General features: G+C 40.8%; 1 protein-coding gene across 2 annotated transcripts in view; it reads left to right on the top strand.

Annotated features, from left to right (window-relative positions):
- The first annotated feature begins 201 nt into the window (after nt 1-201).
- LOC148429418 (GDNF family receptor alpha-2-like) overlaps nt 202-19,453 on the top strand; it is an 80,823-nt gene continuing 61,571 nt past the window's right edge. For both annotated transcript variants that reach the window (XM_088430668.1, XM_088430658.1), the window contains exons 1-3: nt 202-724; nt 1,509-1,853; nt 18,996-19,082. In XM_088430668.1, coding sequence (XP_088286794.1) covers nt 673-724; nt 1,509-1,853; nt 18,996-19,082 — 484 coding nt within the window. In that variant the 5' untranslated portion in view covers nt 202-672. The remainder of the gene's footprint in view (nt 725-1,508; nt 1,854-18,995; nt 19,083-19,453) is intronic.

A 19,453-nucleotide genomic window follows, 5' to 3' on the forward strand; every position in this document is an offset into this window, starting at 1 on the left:
AGGGCGCTTGATGTCATGATGTCATCTCCTGCGGGAGCATTCTTTCACGCTTCCTGCAGGCAAAGGTAGAAAGAAAAAACATCTTGCATTCCTCACGGTCTCCAGAGGTCAGCCACAGCGCCCTCTAGCGTCCACGTCACCCCCGCGCTACCGCTCAAATAAAACGCTTGCGAAGCCTCCATACGCGCGCAGTCAGTGCTGCGTTCACTGCGAAGCGCACACTTCCTTGTCAGGGCTCACTTTGGCGTGGACTTTCCTCCCCCCTGCGAGATCCAAATTGCATTGATGACAGGCGCATAATTCCACGAGGAGAGAAAAGATTGTTGGGAGGTTTAGAATGCTGAGAGATGAAGAAGTCTCACTATAGTTGGTCGCTGTGAGCGCACACGGACCTTGACAAGCTGCGTTCATGGATTGACTCAATGACTGGCATTTGACTTTTTCCCCACCCCATTCTTTTTTCTTTTTTTCTTTTTCAACAATCGTGGTCAGTATAGTTGATCAAAATTTGAGGCTGTGGATTATTATGGCACTGACGCTTCGCTAATTTGGAGTTGAAAGAGGATACTGTTTCCCCTCCTCTTAAAACACGGATTAACCTTTTGGGATAATATTAATAATAATAGTAACAAAAATATTTTTGAAAGAGCCTATTTGGAAACCACGTCCAATATGAGGTCCTTCGCTGCGTGGATATGCTTGTGCAGCATTCTTCTGCTTTTAGGTGAGAGGTGAAGTGTGCAAATCCGTGTCTAAATAATACCATCGTTGTGCTTCAGTGCAAGTGTGCACTTTTGATTATTTGAGAGTTTACCCGCAGTATTTAAAGGCGATTTGGATTTTTTTTTCACATCATGTTGTACTGAAACATATGAGAAAATTGATATGCATGTGCTGCCATTTTTTTTAACTGAGGCAAATAGTAATTCAATCACGTGTTTTCGACACACGTATTTAAAAATAAGAGTGATCAGATAATGCACGCTTTAACTTGACGTCCATGCCGTACCTGATATGTCAATGACAGTTGACATGTCAAGATCACCGCAGGGGGTCGCTCTTGCCCTTCTACCTTTCCCCACTGCTCGCAGGTGGTGGCGGGCTTGAGTCTTGAGTTTTGTGTCGTGCGGCCGCACCTGAGCGTCTACGATCGCATCTTATTCCCTGCAAGATAGAATACAACATTTTAGAGCGGCTGTTTCCGTAATTTTATGACATGTGCGAGGCGGAGCGATTTATGACATGAAACAAAGCACAAGACAAACAAGTAACATTTCCATGCTCTTGCATAACATTGTGACAAATCGCCCATGTGTTGCAAAAAGACTCCAGTGGACCATGAATGTTTTTTACAGTCTCGCTTGAGCACGAACAGACGTCTTGTCACAGGCCATCAAACCTTTTTATTGCTGCCATGTTCAACCTGTTGCCTCCATAAAGCCAGGATAAAAGTCCTGAACTTGTACACAAATAAATGTAATCTCCAAACATTTTATGTCTCCTCGTAGATGAAACCGTGACTTCCTGGGACGGCTCCTCCGCTTTGTCTGTGCTCTTGGCCGACGGGAACCCCGGATCTGAAGTGGCAGGAACGCCATCGGAATGGGTGGACTGCATCCAGGCCAGTGAAATGTGCAACCAGAACCCACACTGCAGCTCTCGGTATCGCGTGATGCGCCAGTGCCTGGTGGGCAAGGAGAAGGAAGCAATGCTGGACAACAACAGAGAGTGCCAAGCGGCCCTGGAGGTGCTGCTGGTTAGCCCGCTCTTTGACTGTCGCTGCAAGAGAGGCATGAAGAAAGAACTGCAGTGTCTTCAGAACTACTGGACTATCCACATGGGACTCACTGAAGGTAGGAAACACTTGCTTTCAACTCAAAATGCAGTTCAAAGTTGGGTTTCCAAAGCCGACTGAGCCAAAAGTGTCACAAAAAGTCAACATACTGAAATAATGATGATCTTGTCTCATTTACTATTATGAAATCCAACGTGAAATCTGTGAAATGGCAACAAGTGGATACAGAAATTTATTGTACTAACTGCCATCTGGTGGGAGAGCAATTAATCTTACTACCCGTCACTATATGTCACTGGAATAGATAGATCAACAGAGATTACATTGTCTGTAGTACTGTAAATCAATTTCTCCATCCATCTTCATTACTGAGTAGCCTGAGCTGGACTTTATCCCAGCCGATTTATTCCTCTGGTCTTCTGGATCCTTTGGATCCGTTTTCCTCTTTCCAACTTTAAGAAGAAAAAAAAAACATGCTACACTGAACACGCTAGTCATAAAGAAATGTGCTTGGGTTCCATTTACACAGCTGTTTCGTGTAGTGTATAGTAAAGGTTAAAAGTTAAAATGTCTCACACACACACCCCTAAGTGTGATGAAATTTGTTCTCTGCATTCGACCCATCCGCTGAGCTGCAGTGAATGCCGCGCTCGAGAATAGTTGCTCACATTACAAAAACAATTGCTAGTCTCATTTAGAACGCGTCCATAAAGTGAGGCACACAACACAATTTTGAGACACACAGTGCCTGCAGAAGTAAACATTCAACCCACATGTAGATCTCAATCCTGACACATTTGTGCTAATTTCAAGGATTTTTCCTGACCAGTCCTCCAAATATTGATTTGTTCAAAAGCATATTTCTTTCCCACCAAATCGTTGTCTGCCATTGCTTTTCACCCCGTCAATTTTGTACAATGATAGCGATTGCTTTTTGATGACATAAGTCAGATGAGCATGACTTGAGTGTCCATACTACATTGCCCAATCATGTGCACATTTGAAAAAGGCCTGGGTCAGATGAGCAAAAAATACATTGATTTGTACTGCTCACTTTCCCATGAAAATCTGTTGGGTGTCACGTTAGTAAGAAAACATCCCAATGTTTGGACTTGACTATGAATTATTAGTGAGAACTTCTATAGAGTCATACAATGGAATTTCAGTGATTGGAATATGTGTTGATTAATAAACCCATTCAGTGGGATTTGAATGACTCAGTGGCTGTCAAGCCTTTTACATAAAATGATTTTACAATTTTACTTGTCCAGTTAAGGTTTAATCAACAAACTGTAGCGTAAGTCATAAAACTAATTTTAAAAAACGCCTAAAGATTAACTGTAAAGGGTACCAATAGAAGTTAAATACAACTGAACTTTACGGACAAATATCATAGGATATGTTCAGTACTACGTTGAAGACTTTAAAAGCTCAGAAGATACACACCCTACCGATGTTTTGTACCCTGGTGTCCTCTTAAGGAGATGCTTTGAACCCCCGGATAAAAAATACATGCTTTTCCTGCTGGCTCCATCCTCTCTAAGGTAATGGAGCTATAATGGGATTACATTAGGAGGACCTGTTATGGTAGACTTATTGTTTTTCACCTAAAGTGTTCCATATTACCATGTAATTAGGTTACGCTTGTGTAGCCCAATGGCCCTTATGTGTCCACTTAAGCGGCACATAAAATAGCACTCTCGTTGTAACCCTGAACTCTCTGGATTTTACACCAAAACACTTTGGGGGGAGAAGAAGTCCCTTCACTTTAACTGCTATCAATCTGCTATTCATCCTTCAGCGTCTCAGTGACCTGGTGCTTCATTGTAAAACGGACTAAACCACAACCCGAGTCTCGTGTGCTATAGTTGAGACTGAAGGGGGTTTGCCCTAAAGATGACTTGTTTCCGTGCTGGTGGATCACATAGTCAGTGCGACAGTGTTGCCAAGTAAAGAACATGATGCGCACAGCTGTTGTGACACGCAGGCTAATGGTGGCAACGTCGTTGAGTGTTGTGGACTTTTGCGTCGTGATCCGTGAAGTGATTCCGCAGCACGACGGCTCATAGCGCTAGCTTCATTTCATCACACTGATGGCAGCAAAGGCTCCCTGTCATTAACGACGCCGATGCTCCCCGGGCATCCGCTTGACGATATTCTCTTTGCTCCGTGTTTTCGTTCTTTTGTTGTTGTTGTTGTTGTTTTTTCTTGTTATTTGAATGCATCGCACAAGTTGTCCGACTGTGTCCGCACGTCCTTTGCAGAGGTTGCATTTTATTCCCGAATCTGCTCTTCAGCATTGGCCTGTTTTGGGTCCCATTGCCCTTGGAGATGAAGCTTCAGCACAACCAAGCGCAGTTTTAATCTAATCATCATCCATTGTGAACTCAAGTATGCTTTTCCTAACAATCCATGTACTACAACACCCTTATCTGGACACTTGCTTAAAATATGCTTCCGCAAAATCACTCAACGGTAAAGAGGATTTTACGGTGATCAAAAAGAATAGAAAAGTAAGATGGATGATGGAAGATTGCAGGACATTTTTGAGTCTAGATGTTGCATTGTTGTACCTGTATTTTTGGCGTGTTAGTTTTGAAGATGGCCTTCGTAGCAGGTTTTTGGCATGTGATGTGATGTTTATCTTTCTAGGTCTTTTTTTTCGCACATAGCCTGAGGGAAGAAGTGGAAGTTCAGCAGTGCTTTTTTAGTGTTGAATTCTTAGTATTCCCTTTGTATTTTTTTTAAGAATGCTTTATAGTAATTGCCTACCAAACGCCACCCCTATCTTTCTGTGTACTCGTGTGAAATCCAGACAGGCGCTTAGTGTTGTTTTGTGTCATCATAACATTCATTTTCAGATGTTATTGTATTGTTATCTTTCAGGTGAAAACTGAAAAACTCTTTCGCAATTTCAAGCTGAAAATCTTCGGTGGCTGAAAATTCATTGTAACCCTTGTGTCAGGCCTTTTTGACGACTGACGTCGAAGTATATTAAATAAATAAATACATTAATTAATTAATCCTATTTGCTACAACTGTCACTGTGATCTGGCAGTAATACATTTTGTAGTGATTAATATGGACTGTAGAGCAAAAACAACAGCACAAAAGAAGAGGAAAAACCGCAAAAAAGAAAACCTTTTTTTTTTTATCGTGACATCCATCCACTTTGTTACAAATGAGATGATTTTCAGAGGGAACAAGAAAACAGGTCAGCATGAAGCTTCAGGAGGGTGTCCACTATTAGTGTGTTCAACAAATGAGTAACACCTCAAAAGACACGTCTGTCTCTGTCTGATTGGTTGCTTTTCTCAGACGGGGGTTCCTTTCAAATCAAACTAAAGGCACAGATCATATTTTTACCACATAGTACTATCAGATCGTATAGTAAAAGTTGAAATAGAATTGACAAAAAGAAACTTTTGAAAGTTGCAAGCTTCCCCTCTCTGTTGATTCAGAACTTAAATGGACTAATTCAAAAGGAATAATAGATAGTTAAGTTTGGAAAGATAGATTTTCCTGTTTCCAAAATAAACAAATGAAATATAAGCAAAAAATTAGGCACACACAGGTGAACTATATCTTAAACAAACTTAACATCACGCACGTTTTCTGGTCAAGTTTTAAGATGATGAGTAGCACAGAGTTAGTCCTCTTGGATTTTAGACACCCTCCTGGCTAATGACACTGGAGCTTATGCGTATCTTGTATTGTTGGATCTGACTGCAGTGTTCAATACGGTGGATCACAGTATTCCGCTGGGTTGCTTGTAGTATCATAGGTGACAATTAGTGGTAGTGCTCTGGAGTGATTTAGATCCTTCATGGCAGAAAGGATTTTTTGAGTTATCCTTGGTTGCTCCGAGTCTTGCTCTGCCTCACAGCTGTTCAATTCCGAGACCCTTTCTGTTGTTCTCACTGTATTTTCTGCCCCTGGATTCCAGTTCAAGAAAACATAAAAATTGGTGATGAGGTTATTGCTATTTTCATGTTTAATCTTCAGTTTTTTCTTTCTTTTATTCATAATATTTGTTAAAATTTACGCAGAGCTGATCGGCTGATATTTGCCATTTTATGCAAAATCGGTGATCAGATGTAATATCGCTGATCAATTCTGCAAATGATAAATTGTATGACTATTTTAAAGGGCATCATCAGTGAATGAGTGGTTAGCGTGTTTGCCTCACAGTGAATTGACCCGAGCTCAATTCCACCTGGCTGGGTTCTCTCCGGGCACTCCGGCTTCCTCCCACACTCCAAAAACATGCATGGCAGGTGAATTGGACACTCTAAATTGTCCTCAGGTGGGATTGGGTGTGGGAATGGTTATTCGTCCCTGTGTGCCCTGCAATTGGCTAGCGACAAATTCAGGGTGTCCCCCGCCTACTGCCCTAAGTCTGCTGGGATAGGCACCAGCAAGCCGGCGACCCTGTGAGTGTTTGATAAATCTTTATAGAAAATAGATGGGATGGATATGAACTCCAGGATTTAGACTACCCCACCTTTTGCTAAAAAGTCAGCCTTAGCTCTGGGTCACATTCGAATTGAAATTTAAGTAGGAGAAAGTAAATAAGAGGATTCTACAAGGAAATTCTGTAACTTTGGGTTCCCAAATGATTTTTTTTGAAAGAAAAGGTGGACAAAGTTCAACCATTAGGCTATGTGACATCTGCTCGTTAAACAAACCAAAAAAGACATTTGAAAGTGCAAGGTCTGATTGGCAAGTGATGTTGAAGGCAGCATCGCTTTAACGGCTCGGCTGATTTGTTCGCACATTAGAAAAGATTATATTTCAAAGGAGCCAGTAACCTCATCATGAACATCTTTATTCTCAACAACAAAGTGACTTTACCCATTTAAAGAACTAGAAAACTTAAAAGCATCTTGTAGATCAGTTCACAGCCAGACAGACATCCTAAATGACCTTGATAAAGTCTGCGTCCTCACTACAATTTTCTGCAGCTCCTGTATTTGAAATGACCTTAAGATAACCTTCAGACTCAGCTGGTGCGTGACACGAGAAAACGCCATCATCAGGGAGCCTTTTCATTTTCATTTCAGTCTGACAAACGGAAATCGCATCTTTTGAGTGGTTTGCCTATAAAGTCAAGGTTTGACACTGGCAATGAGATCCATTAATTGACTTACATAAGAGGAACGTACTGTTCCATTGGAGATGTTTCAAAGAATACATTTCATGTCAGATGCTTGTTGCTTTACCTCATATAATGGATATGAACTGTGTCAGAAAAATACTTTGCAAACAGTATTTTAAGCCATATGATCAGCCAGCACATGTACGAAGAAATTGGGTGGTGTTTGCTTTGGTCAATGCGCGAGGAGAAACAAGAGTTGTGGGAAAATAACTTATGGCCACACTGGTCACTTGACAATCAGAGTGCAAAAAATATACATATAAATATTCATCATGAAATTCACACTTAAGATCAAAGAAGAAGTGCCAATAAACTTCACACACACGTCTTTGTCGTTTTATGTGTGGGACACCAAAGAGAGCTGTGAAGCAGATAAATGGATGAATGTTACAGATTATATTGTGTGCATCATCTATTACAGTTGTTAGCATATGATAATATAACATTTGTAGTGTATTTCTTCACTTAGCTGAGAAAAATCACATGGTTCCACTGCTTCACAGTGAGGCATGGGATGCCAATTCCAACTAAAGTTTAACAAATATGCCTATAAAGGGACACACAGTATAAAACCGAAAGTCGCTTCTAATTATCAACAACACTTTTTTCCAAGCACTCCGAATTATATTGCACATGAAATATATTCCACGGTTGGCCTTTAAACTGTGACGGTAGCTGTGTAATATACTTGACCACTGCTAACGGGGAAACAACCGAGCTATCCTTCTATGATCATTTGTGCTTATTAAAGCTAATAATCGGGCTCTCAAAAAGCCCTTAAGTTGTAAGATGCTCTCATAATGTCCATTACTAAAAGCACACAAGATCCAGACTCTCAAACAAGATAATAAACTAACAGCGTACAGACAATAAATTTAAGAAGGCGCTTGCAAATTAAACATTTTATAATGAGGAGTTGCTAATAAAAAGAAAGTAGATAATGACACGAGCTAATAATCCTACACACATAAACACCATACTGTCTGTAAATGTCTATTTTCTTGCCAAAATGAGCAAGAATTCACTTCCTTTGTGAGTTCTGCACAGTCCACTGAAGTACAGTATGTTAATTGAAATATATATATATATATATATATATATATATATATATATATATATATATATATATATATATATATATTGTATATATACTACTCCATATACCATGACGTGAAACCCTTGCACATATGTGAATTCCCTTCCCTACTGGAATTACACTTACCCGCCCCACTGTTTGTGGTTTGACATTTGAGGATTAAAAGGCCACAGATAACGGGTTTTACATGCTGTGGTGACCTCCTGATTGACAACAATTTTTCTTTTTTTTTACCTAACAATAATGGTTATTTAAGTTATCCACGGTGGTGCTCAGGGCAAATTATTAACAATGTCTTCCTAAAGGAAATGGCAGTAAATATACTGTAGTACATATTTCAATGCAATGGTTCTCAGTAAATTAGTGGTTCTTACACAGAATGTACAATAGAAATGATGATTAAAAAAAAAAAAAAAGATACCTGGGCTCAAGCACTTACAGGGAGTCTGCCATGGTTGCCTTTCATTAGCACCCTGTGCATGGCATGCATGTGGCCTTGCAGCAGAGCAACAGAATAGAACGTTCAAACGATCACTCGCACACCTCCGACGTACATTATTTCCACGGCTTTGCCGTGAAAAAGCTTTCATGAGGACCTTTCACAGCGCCTTAATTAGCTTCCTCTGCAGTGAGAGAACAGACACTACCACCACCCACATCGACCAACCCTAATCATCTACATGACAATTTAGCTGCAAATTAGCATCTAACGTACCAGTGCCAGAACTTCACAAACATGCTGTTCCAAAATCTAGGGATCAGCCTTTGACTTGATGCCTTGGCTCCATCATGTGGAAAATTAATGACCAATTAATCCACTTGTTTTTATTTTTCCACCATTTTAACCAAGGGCCAAAAACTAAAAACTACCTATACTGAACCAACCAGACTACCAAGAAATTGATATCCAGTTTATCAGTATGGTTATGGTTATATATTTTATGAGCTACTCGGGCTGATACCACTGGATATTTTTACAGATGTTTATTCTTTCGATTATTACATTGAATAATGAAATAATCTAATAGAATTTTCTAGAGCTGCTTATCCTCACTTTAGTGGCAGGCTTGCTAATGCCTATCCCAGCTTTCTTCAAGCAGTAGGCGGGAGACACTCTGAATTTGTTGCCAGCCAATTGCAGGGCACACAGAAACGAATAACCATTCACACACCCAATCACACTTAAGGCCAGTTTAGTATGTCCAATTTACCTGCCATGCATGTTCTTGGAGTTTGGGAGGAAGCCGTAGTGCCCAGAGAGAGCCCACACGGGCTCGGATAGAACATGCAAACTCCACACAGGAAGGCCGGAGCCAAGTGGATTTCAACTCAGGTCCTTTTAACTGTGAGGGGGAGGTGCTATTCACCGCGCCACCGAGTGATGGAATTTTAATTTACAAAAATATTTTTCTCTACTTTAATCAACCATCAATTATAATTATGACTCTGGTGAGGTCATAAATGGTTTGGATTAACAGCATTTGGAACTTTTACAATAAATAACTTAATATATGGCACCATATAATGTTGAAGAGAGAGAGAGAGAGAAAGCGCAGTAATTTACATCATCATTAAAAGTTTCATGAATTTGCACTCAGAATTATATTTTCTACATTCGTACAAATAGGGCATCAACAGGTTATTCAACATTGCACGTCTGTTTACGTGATTAGTCAGTTACTATGCAGTTCTGTGCATAGTCCAGATATCCTGACGTTTTAGAGCGACGGTATATGATTTCTGTGTTAAAACATGTCTGATAAGAAAAATACAAGTGCAATACTTTCTAAACAGTCTGCACTTGGACTGCCTCGCTACAGAAAAGTCATGTTGACTCCTTGGTTTATTTTCTGCGTTTTCTTAAATGTCAACAGCACAAGGTCACCCACCGAGTAGGCCATTACATCACTTTAATATCACAAGTTGCTTATGACGTGTGATATCATGTTAATATCACACGCTGCTGCCGCCAGCTTAGAAGGATGCTACGAGACGACGGCTCTGATAGACCAGAGAAAGGGGGGGGAAATAATGAGGGAGGAAAAACGAAAAGAAAGCGATGGGAAGGAAAGGTGGGCGGGGGGGGGGGGGGGGGGGGGGGGGTACAAAGGTACATAGTATTCCTGGGTGAAACCATCATTACTATGAGCAATGGTAGCAGTCACTGGCCATTACCTTAGCCATCCACTGTCATAAGCAGAACATTTTTCCAGGCTGCCCCCTATGTCAGGCGGATCAGGAGAGGAAGCAGCCTCTTGCATGCTGAATGCGTCCTCCCACCTGCACTTCAAGCAACCCCCCTCCCCCCTTCGCGGCCGACACAGGCAGCTACTTCATCATCATAAGAAAGAACCTGCCAATAGCTTTTTTGGACACGATCAATACATTCTTTCATGGCGATTCTTTCTCGCCGGGCCACCTTTTCCGGCCTCGTCGCTAAATGCGAGGATCATACCCACCCGCCTCCGCCTCACCTAGGTGAAGTGGGCAAGCATGTGTGGCTAGGGGGCAAAACGAGCGGCAAGCCATCCAGCATTGTGAATGCAGCCATGATGGCAGTAAGACTCAGTCCTCGCAGCGCCACTAAATGAATGTGCGTTTCGTTTCGCAAGTCAACTTCCAGACCTGCAGGCGATCGTCACAGCACGGCTGTTTGTGTGTGCGTGCGTGCGTGCGTGTGTGTTGATGTCGGGCTGCAGCCACTCGCTCAGCATCGTTAATTGAAATTGCCGCTTGCTGTCAGCGGAGGATTCCCTTCTCAGCACGGAGGGGTTAAATTATTTTGTAAATAGTAAATACTGTTTTAGAATGGCTAATTATATGGCTACTTCAGCTGAGGATAAGCGATGCAGCCATTAAAAAAAAACAACACTGATCATTTTTAACATAAAATATTGCAGGGCTTGATTGTAACTTTTAAGCCATTTTCGTTTAAGAACAACGCAAATTTGATTTGCTATAAAATGCTAATTCGGAAGCTGATATGATGAGCCTGCTGAGCCGGTTTTAATGATCCGTCTGACCTGCGGCGACGCGATAAAAGGTTTTCTTGGTTTTCGTTTTTTTTTTTTTTTTTTTTTTTAACTGAAGGTTTTCAGAAGGAAATCCGTTTTTCAATCACCGAGTATTGGGCATATATATAATAGCGATTATAGCTAAGTGAGTGTGTAACTCTTTGTATCACCATTACACATCGCCCAAGGAAATGTGTGTGTGTGTGTGTGTGTGTGTGTGTGTGTGTGTGTGTGTGTGTGTGTGTGTGTGTGTGTGTGTGTGTGTGTGTGTGTGTGTGTGTGCTTGCATGCGAACTGGTGGGGGTCGCAGGGGGATTGCTATTCAGGTTGCCCGCCTGTACGCCACACCGCCGCATTCGGATATGTGATTTGAAATATTATCACGGGCTAATCCAATATTCTATTTGTCAGGTTTTAAATTGAGTTTAAAATGTCAATATCACTTCAAAAGCGCCACTGTAAACCGAATTTATGCTCCCAGGTGCTTTGGGGGAGTGGAATTCAAAGAAAGACACGCGTGCGTCGTCGGTTGACTCCGTGTTTGCATCTCGCGCTAATGTAATGAAGTTGACGTGTTGCAGCGCGGCTTTCTTAAAAGCAATTTGACTCTGACAGCTCATTTTGCAAGCTTTTTGAAGCTCCGACAGTAAAAAACTTTGTCACTTCCTTTTTTCTTGTTGTTGTCTCTTCAAATGCGTGCCACGAGCTTTCTCTGTCTCATTGGGCGGCTTCCATTATGCTTTAGCTGAACACTAGTGCCATTTTTACGATTGGGCAATGTTGTGACTTTTCCCCAACATTAGCCTGCAGAAAAACAGGGAATGTGAAATCAATCAAACAGGACCAAAATAAAGGAGCTGTGAATGACAGTTATTAAAATTGACTTTGCTCGCAGCCATTAGGAGGTTGCCAAGAATGCCACGGAAAATCAAAAGGACAATCTCCATCACCTCGGGAGTTGAGCTTCATTGATAATGCATGCACGAGGATGACTGATGTCGCGGCTCGGCGCAGGCCTGATGGTCTGTCATGCTCTGCGCTGGCAGAGAAAATGAAGGCAAATGGTGGCTTAATTACAGCAATAAATCGTTGCCCCGCAGCTAAAAACATCATATCACAAAACAGCTGCGAAGACTTTTCTATTGCTTGATGATGATGACGTATGATTGGCTGTGGGTCAAAGAGCTGAGATATTTGAGCACAAATGATTCATTTCAGCACACGTGCTAACTAAGAACTTGGTAGAGTGAGTCACTGTTTGTACTAAGCATGCCTTTTGAATATGTTTCTAAAGGAATCTGTTGGCCGTAATTTGATCAAACCACAATTTCCCTTTGATAAGAATTTTGTTAGCAAGTACACCATGATTAGTAGGTAATTGACATGTTTTTGGTTGACTTGTGAAAAATGTTTCAGCGAGATAAATATTGTGGCTTCATTGCACAACTTTCCATGATTAATCACGATTAATCACATTTTATAACAACCGTTTTCTACAAAGCTTATGAAAGACTGAGTAATTTTCTGGAATTAAAGGGCCCTTATTATAAAAGTTTCACAGTTAAATGTATAAATATAAATAATGACATCTCACCTTCAGCACATTGTCAATTTAATTCCTTATGAAATATTAGTTTTTTCAGGACCAACATTTCTAACCAGCAAATGAAACGTCTCGTTTACTTAAGTGACACATTTCGCCATATGGCTGCTGCACCCCCTTTCATGTTGCCCTACGAAAATCGGCCGGGCACAAAACGTCTATCTTTCCTTCATCTGAATTGCTAATCATCATGAGGGTCATGTTGTGCTGGAGCCTATCCCAGCGCAGTGAATGAAGGAGCCCTAAACAGGTGTTATACTGACATCAGAATGACATGGAAAGCCACCAAAGCAAAAGACGTGTCAAGAGACAGCAGAGAAGTAATATGTATTTCTCCCATGAAATCGGTCCCCTCAGAAATCCACTACTCATTACAACAGTTTCGCCTGTGGGTGATTTATGTAATACAGCATTGATTGCTCCCTAACTCACATTATTACCACTGATATCTTCTACGGAAAAACTTTGCAACTAATCATGAAACATTGCCGTTTACTTGGCCGCTCCAGTGCAAAATCTGTCCTCCCCAACTCCAGAATGAAAATGAAGCTAAAAGACGTGACCTCTTGTCCGGATAAGGTGGGCGTGTATTTACTCTTACAAGGGCGGTATGGGGGCAGTGTAAAGGCGATAAGTGGGGGTTTCTTCTCACTCTGAAGTTACCTGAAAATGAAAGTCCCTTATTATCTGCTCGGGTGGGGCAGAATAAGTAAGGAATTCTTAGAAATGCATCAATGAAAGGAAATCAGTTCAGGGGTGTTTTGTGAGATAATTTAACATGTTTAAAAACTGCAAAAAGTTGAATTTCCATAACAGGTCCTTTTCTTTGATCCTTTATTACGTTTCTTTTCCAGTAAGATTAAAGTTGAATGAAACTATGAAATCTAACTCATCGTTACAGTGTTGTTGTTGTTCTTTTTAAATAATCTCATAGAATTTCAAAGCTTCTCACTTCGAGGTTTAGCTGGCCTCAAGAGCAGCACACTCACGCAGCGTTTGTGAGACCCTGTGAAGACCATTTGAGCAGGGTATTTTGCTATGCAATGGCATACCAAAAATGTATTACAAATACAGTGTTTGAATTTGTCTTTTCTTTAATGACCCATCGAGCAAAACATCCATCTTTGTGCTAAGGACTCTCCTATAAATTTGGCTGCAGTTTACTGTTTAAATGCTACAGGAAGTAAATCGAACTGTGTCATTGCTTTTTAAAAAAATAAAAATAAATAAATAAAATATTTTAAATTTGTTTTTTTTTATAAAAATTAAAATGTATCTCTAAAGTTACTGATTGATTTTTTTTAACAACCCCTTTTATTCATTTGTTTATTTATTTGTGCTGCCATTGCAATATTAAATTAAGACACAACCTATTTGGCAAATGAATATTTTTACAACAACAAATGGTAAATAGTGAATGGAAGAATATGTAAGGGGACAAGACGCTTCCAACTGCATTCTAGCACGTTGACCCCTTGACCCCTTGACCCTTGTTTCTTGTTAAATCAGTCATGGCCGTGAGGCATGGTGGTGCTGCAGCGACAGGTAGTGGACTCAAATGCAGGAACCCGAAAGCAAGGTGAACTTCAAGAAACCAATAGTTTAATAACTAACTATAAGAAAAAGCCTAATACAAAAATAAACTAGAATCAATGGACTAGAGAGAAAGCGAGAACAAAACTGACAGATACTAGCGAAATTTCGATTGACAGAGAGACAGCATGACAAAGTGACAATAACCCAACTTGAACTGAACTAAAACTGGAGACTAAATACCTACACAAATAACAAGAAAACACAAGACAGCTGGACAGGAAACAATTGGCCGAGGAAGGTGATTGGTCAACACACAGGGGCAGGTTGACAAGGACAGGTGGACACAATGACACTGACAAGAACTTGACAAGGGGAACAAAAACATGAACAAAACCCCATAAAATTAGAAACCAGGAAACCCTGGGAAAAAAAAAACCCAAATCCAAACAGAACATGAAAATATAAGTGTTTCTCAACTATATTCTTTTGCACCCAACAGAAGAACAATTTTCATATCCACACCCAACTCTCCACCAGGACTACGAATATACATTTTCCTTTTTTTTTTTTTTTTTTACATACACCATACTCCGTGCACGAGCGCTGACAATGTGAACATCACTGCCATCAAATGAAGAACCTTTGCAATTATTACTTATTGTAGTATGCCCCCCCCCCCCCCCCACACACACCCACACACAGTCCCTGGGTGACACACATCACAATTTGAGAAATGGAGACTCAAAGTTGCCCATAGGCGTCATTGGTTTTTGAACTTTGGTTCACCTAATTAATGTAACCATCCAACAGCAACAAACAATGGATGAAACAACAAGCAATTATATTGATGACTACTTTTCTCTTCTTATTCGAGTAACACTACTCATACAGGAGTACAATAATCATGATGCAAAAGCCACTCCGTAGGATATTGATTTAGAAAAAGAAATACAGTGGACCCCTGTGGTACAGCGTCCTTGGCTTACGTTACTTTCATGTTGCGATGTCGAATACTGAGTTTTTTCATCCCCTCTTTACGGTATTTTCCCGGCTTTGCGACAAAAACAACTGTCATGACCCTAGGGGGTTGGCTTTTTTCTGTTGTTTTGTCTCCATCTGCTGGCGTTTTTAGGTAATTGCACTACCATCAAAACTGCTTCCATGCAAAGCGTGACTACAATGCTGGTCTGCTATTGGTCGGCGTCTCCTCACGAAGATGCTGCTCTGCTATTGGTCTGTCCCACTCGTTTCAAAATGGTGGAATGGTAAAGCTTTGTTTGGTTGTGAGTGGTTACAAAACCGTATTTATCGTGCATTTTACTGCTTAATTCAAAGTTGAATGGGTTAGCCATGGGTTTCAAGATTGCTAGTGATGTTAAAGAGAGAAGTAAGAAGAGGATTTATATGGAAACGAAGCTGGAGATAATCAAGAAATACAAATCTAGCCTAGCCTAGGTTACCCTTACTGGGGAATATGGGCATAAGCGCCACTCAAAGGTAAATAAATCCTTTCTATATTTTTTATTTATGATGTTTTCTGATTATATACATGTATATTATATATACATAGCACTTACCATACTATTTTGGTACCAATTTTTTAATATGAATGTACAAATTTGATGTTTTTACCTGGGGTTCTAAACACATCTGCTATTTAACATAGGTTTGGATTGCCCACCATGTGGCGAATTCGCCTTACGAGCCCAACCGCGGAACGGATAAATCTCGTAACACGGAGGCCCACTGTATTACAAAAATAAGGTGCTTCAAAACCAATACACGCTATGTGGGTAACTGAATGTCATATTGCAATATGCATATTGCATGACTTTGTATCGCAATATATCGACATTATGGCCCAGCCCTACAATTGAGTACAGTTGTACACTCTAATCACCTCTGATTTTGACCTGCAGTTACAGCATGAGTAAGTGTCTGTAGAGGATATAGAGCAGGGGCGTCAAACTTCTCCGGCCCGCCAGCCGCATGTTTGGCGTCCCTGCTATAGAGCCTTTATTCCAGATTTATAGGCGCGGAACAGCGTGTTCTGAATGTAATACAAGAAGCATATTGCAACACACACAGGGAATCATTATGCTTTTATGGAATACACAATAGCTGCATCCACTGCTGAGGTACCTGACATGGAATCATGGTAAACGCTCTTTGCTCTTTGAGCACTAGTCTCGAAAGTCTTAAAAAGCTTCTGATATAGCGCAGCTCTAAAATGCGAGCATAATTAAGCACACCGTGGGATGTCGCCACGTCTCCAGTAAGCAAGCGAGCAAGCAAGCAGCCAGCCAACATACACTTCCAAACATGCTCAGATGTATAATTTGATCAGCATGTACAAACAAAACGAAGAAAACAAGAAAAGTGCATACACTCCAAACTTTGAGGATTAGAGGATTACATTTTCACTTCCATTTCTTGCTCTCTGTACAGACACGCAAACACACACCCGTTTGTGCACACACTTAGCGCGCACACACTTAGCGTTCACACACTGTGCTCAGCTGCCAGTGGCTCCATGAGAGCTTCTCTATCTTGTTATGATTGTCAATATTGATGGAAAGGGGGCACATAGCTTCACATAAAGCAACGGCTTTACAGACCTACACATGCCAAAGATTTGTGTTTTCTTTCCCCTCTGGACATGCGTTTGTACATTCTCTTTGACAACAGTCTACATGTTTTCATTTGCTTTTTATCAGTTTTTAATGTTTGTATTCAACTTTTATCACCCTTATTTTTGTGAAACATCAACACGGTGATGCCATCACTGCCTTCAAATCCGCTTGCTGATTTGCTGATTGCGCATTCTCATAGGAGACATACAAAGGCAAAATGCCGGAAAATGAAACCAAAATATTCCGTACCAACTGATTGCTTCTCTGATTGTGAACACGGCACATCATGTTGTCTCCAAACACACAAAACAAGCTGGAAATTTGTGTTCAGGCAGCCATTCTCACGGCGACAAAACTTAATTCATCTCAGAAAAGTGCACACAGGTTCTTACGATTAAAAAAAACAAAAAACAAAATTGTATAGTTTTAAAAATTACAATGAGCTCAAACTACAATCTCTGTTTCAACTGCCACATCAAGATTTTGAGGTTTGCTCATAAGAATCAAGTGATAAAATCACATTTGCATGTTTGCCTCCTCATGAATTTCATTTTAATCTTAGATAAACTGATGAAAACAACAAACAAACATTTTAAAATGAGTTATTTATCTCAAGAAAAAATGTGTTAGAAATAATATATTCCCTTGAGCCCACCTAGTTTAAACGTGGTTTTCTCAATTTTGCTTTTATAGAATATGAATTATGCAGCACCTGCTGGGTTTTCCACATTGTGAAGAATGGCGCTAGGGCCCGGTGGTTCTTCATCTGGGTTCGCTCTAAACCTCAGGGTTTGGTGAGTTGGTGTCAGGGTTTCAGCGGAGCTTCCGCTGCAAAGGTCAACACACATCTGACTCATCATGTCACTTTGAGATGACATGCCCCGCTTGGCCATCACTGGCTGCTAGTTAAATTGGCCAGCCAATCATTGCTTCAGGTAATCTAGCGCTCAGTAGTAAACCTGCGACAGACTTGTCTACTGTATGTCTTGAATTTGAAAAATAGAGGGATATATAAGCACACCATTGGTGTGTGTATGAGTGTGCATGTGTGTAATCCCTTTTTTATAGTTTCGTTTATATGAAGTCCAGGGTGGCTCGGTGGATGGGTGGTTAACACATCCGCCTCGCAGTTCAGGGAGCCAAGTTCAAATCTCCCTCACTCTGGCCTTCCTGTGTGGAGTATGCATGTTCTCCCTGAGCCCTGGTGGGTTCTCTCCAGGCACTCTGGCTTCCACTCGCACTCCAAAAACATGCATGGCAGCAGGAGTCTTGGACACTATAAAGTTCTTTGGTGTGATCGGCCTGCAATTAGCTGGCAACCAGTTCAGTGTGTTCCCCGCCTACTGCCCGGAGTCAGCTGGGATAGGCACCAGCAAGCCTGCAACCCTTGTGAGGATAAGTGAGAGAGAGAGAGAGAGAGAGAGAGAGAGAGAGAGAGAGAGAGAGAGAGAGAGAGAGAGAGAGAGAGAGAGAGGTTATTTTTCACTAAAGAAGGGTTCATTGAATATGCATGTAAAACTGGTGGGGTTCAGTACCTCCGACAAAGTTAAAAACCACTGGGATAAGCTTAAACTAACCAGGGATTGCTCTTGACCATCAGATGGGTGTCGCGCTCATCCATAATGTTACCTCTTCCTCACTTGTTCTTCCGTCTGTATGTGAGTGCACATAACCTCAATCATGGCTCATTCCCGTTTGTTACTGTTCAAAGCTTTAATAGTTCTATCAGAATTCCAATGCAAAACTATTGCTCACTAGGGCTTGACAGGTTCTCAGATACACTGAATGGTTGTGAATGTTAAATGCAGGATTAGAAATGACACAGACGTACACAGAAGGCTCTTCGCAGTGCTAATTAGATGCTTTGAATTCTTGCTTTTCTTTGTTCTTTTCTAAAGAGCATCTATGGTTGCAAGCAAAGAAAAATTTGCTGCCATTTATGTTGTACACCTACATCAACCACAAGGTTAAAAAAATGGTACAAAAATGGTATCTACTTTTTTTTTTAAAGAAAAAGGAAACATACGGATGCAATAACCTTTCAGTCAGGCACACTAAATCTTCTGAGGTGATTCAAGGAGAAATGTCCCTTCATAAAGACTTAAACAGGATTATAAGGGCTTCAATCAAGTGATTTAAACATTTGCTCTGTCTTTTTAGATGGAGACATGGATGACTCGTCCCCATATGAACCTGTAGCACCCGGCAGACACCAGGATGCATTCCGCTTGGCATCCATCTCCTCAGGTAAGCGAATTTGGACACTAACTGCCCCCTACCAGAAATACTCAGGATATTATCGAGTATCACACATGGTATTGTACAAGGGCTCCCTCTAGTGATTTTAAAAAGAACCACTGAAATCAAATTGGGCCGGAAAAAAAAAATCAACCAAGTTGAGTTCATCAATTCAAATTAACCAGTAGAGGCCAGTCAAGCACGGAATGTGCCCCATCTGCCTTGTCAAGATGCAGAATACTTACAGGAACGTATTAAGCGTATTGTAGTTAACAGGCAGCTCCACTCTTAGGTTTATTCACGGAATGGTGTCGCAGTATTATCTGTAAGTGAGTTTTAATATACTGTTGTTTAAATATACTAATATTATGTGTAATGTA

This window comes from Hippichthys cyanospilos, chromosome 1, assembly GCF_059441005.1.
Source record: "Hippichthys cyanospilos isolate Australia breed blue-spotted pipefish chromosome 1, RoL_Hcya_1.0, whole genome shotgun sequence".
Classification (NCBI taxonomy): domain Eukaryota; kingdom Metazoa; phylum Chordata; class Actinopteri; order Syngnathiformes; family Syngnathidae; genus Hippichthys; species Hippichthys cyanospilos.